Source organism: Manihot esculenta, chromosome 5 (assembly GCF_001659605.2).
Source record: "Manihot esculenta cultivar AM560-2 chromosome 5, M.esculenta_v8, whole genome shotgun sequence".
Classification (NCBI taxonomy): domain Eukaryota; kingdom Viridiplantae; phylum Streptophyta; class Magnoliopsida; order Malpighiales; family Euphorbiaceae; genus Manihot; species Manihot esculenta.
The window spans coordinates 3100231-3104471 of NC_035165.2; the positions used below are offsets into that span (position 1 = coordinate 3100231).

The window sequence follows — 4241 nt, forward strand, 5'->3', positions numbered from 1 at the left end:
TGGTCTGACGGGTTTTGGACTTGTAGCCTTTTTTTGGATCCGTTCTTATTTCTGGCCTAGGAAACCCAGGCGGTTATCACTATATATTTCCCTGTCATGAAGTACCCAAAGTTATAAAGTATTCCCAATCCTCAATAAACAAGGGATTTAATATGCTATCATGCCCAATCACTCAAAATAATTTGCAAGTGTGCATTACAAATATTTAAAATATTATTGGATTCAAGTTGAGAACCATTCACATCAAATTGGAAATATACGCAGCAGTAGCATTGCAATCCTAGCAACCAAACGCAGGAGAGAAGCAATCGAAGTGAACCATGCAAACCAAGAAAATTGTTGTTTTGGATAAAAAATCGAACATTCACCTTACCAGTGAGCAGAGTGCAGCTATCAGATTCCAAACCAGAACTTGGGAACGGAATTTAAACCAGATCTTAAATGGTAGATCCCAAGGATTTGGTGGTAATCAAATGAATTCAAGATAAAGCAATGGAGCTTGAGGGTGTAAGGAAAACAAAAAGACTTTGGATCTGGAGCATTAGAGGACCCCTCTGTTTTATCTGGCGCATGAAATATCCCACCGATGATTTCTTAAAGTTTCCTAGTGGGCCCATATAACAACTTCCTCAAGGTGGGCCCTACAGCAGCTTCCTCTCTGCAGCCCCCTGCCTTATTTTTCAACTGTTTACTTTGACAAGAATATGGAAATCTCCTGATCAAATTTAATAATTATTAGATTAAGGGCCAATTTTATTATAATTTAGTCTGTAGTTATTGCTGTTGTATAAAATTTTTGGATGAATGCTTTTGTTATATATAAAATTATTAATAAAAATATATTTTTTATTTTATTATCAAAATCAAATATGATTGTAGTATATCATATCATTTATTTTATTATAAAAATAAACATGTATAATTATTAATTAGCAGATTAACTATTATTTTATTCTTAAAATAGATAAGTTGAAATTGAATAATGTAAGAAAATAAATATGCATATATAAAGAAGGATAAAATGGTATTTTTATTTTAAATATGCATATATATAATGTGAAAATATTTTTTAAAAAAATATATATTTATTTTTATACATAATTATTAGTTAAAAAGCTAATATTTATATGAATATAGTTTTTCCCCTAATATTTTAGAATATCGACACGGATTAACCATGTTTCCCTTAAAGAATATACAAGCTTGCTATTCTACATACATTCTGAATGATACTGGTTTTCCTAAGACTTAGGATAGAGTCTGAGATTGTCTCCAGCTATACACAAACTCTTACTATGTATACTTTTGTCCAATCAAAAAGACGACTCCTCTTTCTGATAAAAGAAGCAACCAGAAGGACCATCGTTAGGCAACAATGCTAATCTCACTGGATTTTCTGCCCCTTCTTCAACAGATAGTAAGCCATTGTTGTAGTTTATGTCCGTTTTGACAAAGCCAGGGCAGACACAATTGACGCGAAAACTTGGGAGCTTCTTGGCGAGGATCCTTGTGTAAGCATTCATAGCAGCTTTTGAAAGTGCATAGGCAGACATAAAGCTAGGCCAGCCTTTGCTTTCTGGTGAACCTTCTTTAAAATCTTCTAGATACTTGCTCAATACCTCATCAATTCTCTCTTCTGAAAGTTTGTCAGCATCCCCCAATACTTGTTTAGCCCATTCATTACACACGTACTGAAACAAATTACAGGAAAACATGTTACTGAGTTAGCTATAAGAACCACAATTTTAGCAGTAATTATCCATGTTTATCTGGAGAAGCTGAGCAACGACAAAACAAATATTGATTCAGCAGGGAGTTTCTCATTGATGTATTCTAGTATTCAACAAGTGGAAATGTACAATATACATAAATATATTTTCAATTGCTTGAATCAAACTTGAGATGGTGTGTTTTGTGACAAATGAGCTTGTAGCAAAATGGGATATGATTTTACCTTCAAGATCCCCAGCGAGGACGAAACGTTAACAATCCTCGGTGAATCAGACAACTGAAGTAGGGGAATAAATTCCTCAACCATTCTTTTAGCACCATAATAGTTTATTTTCAGGCATTCTTCGGCTAACTCATAGTTTTGAGTTGTTTTTTTATGCCATTGCCAATCGACATTTGCAGCTTCCTGCATCAATGAAAGATCGAAACTTAATTATCATACTAGTTATATGCATTTTACAGCCAAAAGTAGAGTTAAAAAAGCTAATGTTCTTTTCCTGTTTAGCAATCCAAACCCACATCAAATCAAAGAAAATTTCTATATCAGTAAAATTTGGTCTCAAAGCTGTCCACAATTCAATGGCAACATGTACAGATGTACTCATAAATTATGAAAAGCACAACGAGTAACTTGAATACTTAAGTAGCTCAAAAAGCAGATATGGGCAATTATCTAACAGGAGGTACCTTCAAAATGAGAAGGAGAACATGGCCTATATTAGAAATTTACAGGAAACTCTATAATTATCCAGCCAGTCAAATATCGCATGAAGCATTAATTTGTCAGGGACTGTATTAGAGAAAATAATTACATATAGTATAATGATTAGATATTAACCACTGGTTATAGTGAAATCTACATAGTACCTTCCATGAATATAATAAACAGTAAAATTTCTCATGTATTAGGCATTGATCTCCACATAAACCATCAATTAAATTAACCCTCCTTTAGGCTTTGGCAAATATGTTCACTAAAGAAACTTACCTTACCAGACTCGGGTCTGAAAGTAGCATCATCAACTGCAATTCCATTAACACCAGCATTATTAACCTGCACAGAGGTGAAAGATTTTTAATAATTCAACTTATAGAAGCTCACTATTAAAAACCCAGATAAACAAATGAGACATACAGGAGTTCTTACTATAAAAAAAAGAACGAGGTTCATTTCAGTAATTCAATAGGAAATGGATTAAAAATTTAAAATCTCGTTATATTTTATATTTCGAGCCCCAAGAATTCAATTTGATGTTTCCACATCTCACCTCCTTATGCCCGCTTCTTATGTAGAGTCCCATATATTGGAAAAGAACAAAGAAACAAAAAAAAAATATATAAAGGGGAAGCCAAGCCAAACAGCTTAAATCATTTTGGTTGAGGCATCTAAGCAATAGTCATCAGCCCTCTCAAACAGACAATATCCTTTGATATATTTATCTATTTATCCTTCAAAACCAGTTTGTAGACCTACTGAAAATTTCACAATATATTCTAACTTGAAGAAATGGGAATTAGGTTTTAGTGGTACCAGGATATCAAGCTTTCCAAATTGAGTTTTGATGAAATTAGCAAAAGCAGCGATACTGGCATCGTCAGCCACATCAAGCTGATGAAACACAATAAGCTCAGAGAGAGGGGAATCTTTTAGTTTATGAAGAGCTTCAAGGCCTCTCTTCTCATCTCTGGCTGTTAATACAACTAAAATCCCATGTGAAGCCAACTGCCTGCATATTTCAAATCCAATCCCCTTGTTTGCTCCTGTAACCACTGCATACCTGAAAATAATATATAATAATATTAATACTAATTTGTCACAACAATACAAGAAGAAGCAGAAGCAGATAAAGAATATTACTTGGTATCTGATGACCTCTTGACTGCTTCTGCCATTGATAAGAATGAAATCGAGCTTGATGTAGTTCGGGTCGAGGCTTCTCTTTGTTGCTTGGTTCAGTCGTTTTTAACGTTCACTGGTAGGTCGCTTTCAAATTTCACTAAGAAGTACGAACTCACTGCGCGATCATCCTATTTGGGAAATCCAAGAGAACACGCATATGATGAGTGGATTTAAAGCTGCAACGTAATCATAGAAATCATATCGCCTAAAGATCAAATTCCACTAAGAAAATATCTGCTTGGTTCACTGCATCCAATTATCCCTTACATTCGCCCTCACAAGCACTGTTATTTAGCAACTTTTCAGACATTCTATTTTAACTGATTTGATAATATATAATCGGTTCGAAATAATTTAGAATTTAAAAATTAATATTCCTGATTTATTTTGATTTGTATTCAAATGTATTCATTATTAATTAATTTAATATTAAATATAGTTTTATAATAATATCTATAAACTTTTTACATATAGAATTTAAATACTTTTTATAAATATTAATTTTTTAAATTAAAATTATTACTTAAAATATAATTTTATAATTAAAATATATAAAATTAAAAATGTTTGGATATTAATTGATTAATAATAATTAAAAATAGTATATGTT

At 32.4% G+C, this 4241-nt stretch overlaps 1 protein-coding gene across 1 annotated transcript; it reads right to left on the minus strand.

Annotated features, from left to right (window-relative positions):
- Nucleotides 1–1122: 1122 nt before the first annotated feature.
- LOC110615590 ((+)-neomenthol dehydrogenase) lies at nt 1123–3924 on the minus strand. The gene is made up of 5 exons (XM_021757553.2): nt 3590–3924; nt 3263–3509; nt 2720–2785; nt 1955–2137; nt 1123–1691 (listed from the first exon to the last, which is right to left on the minus strand). The coding sequence occupies exons 1-5, from the start codon at nt 3622–3624 to the stop codon at nt 1314–1316; spliced, it is 909 nt and encodes a 302-aa protein (XP_021613245.1). The 5' UTR covers nt 3625–3924; the 3' UTR covers nt 1123–1313.
- Between the last annotated feature and the right edge of the window lie 317 nt (nt 3925–4241).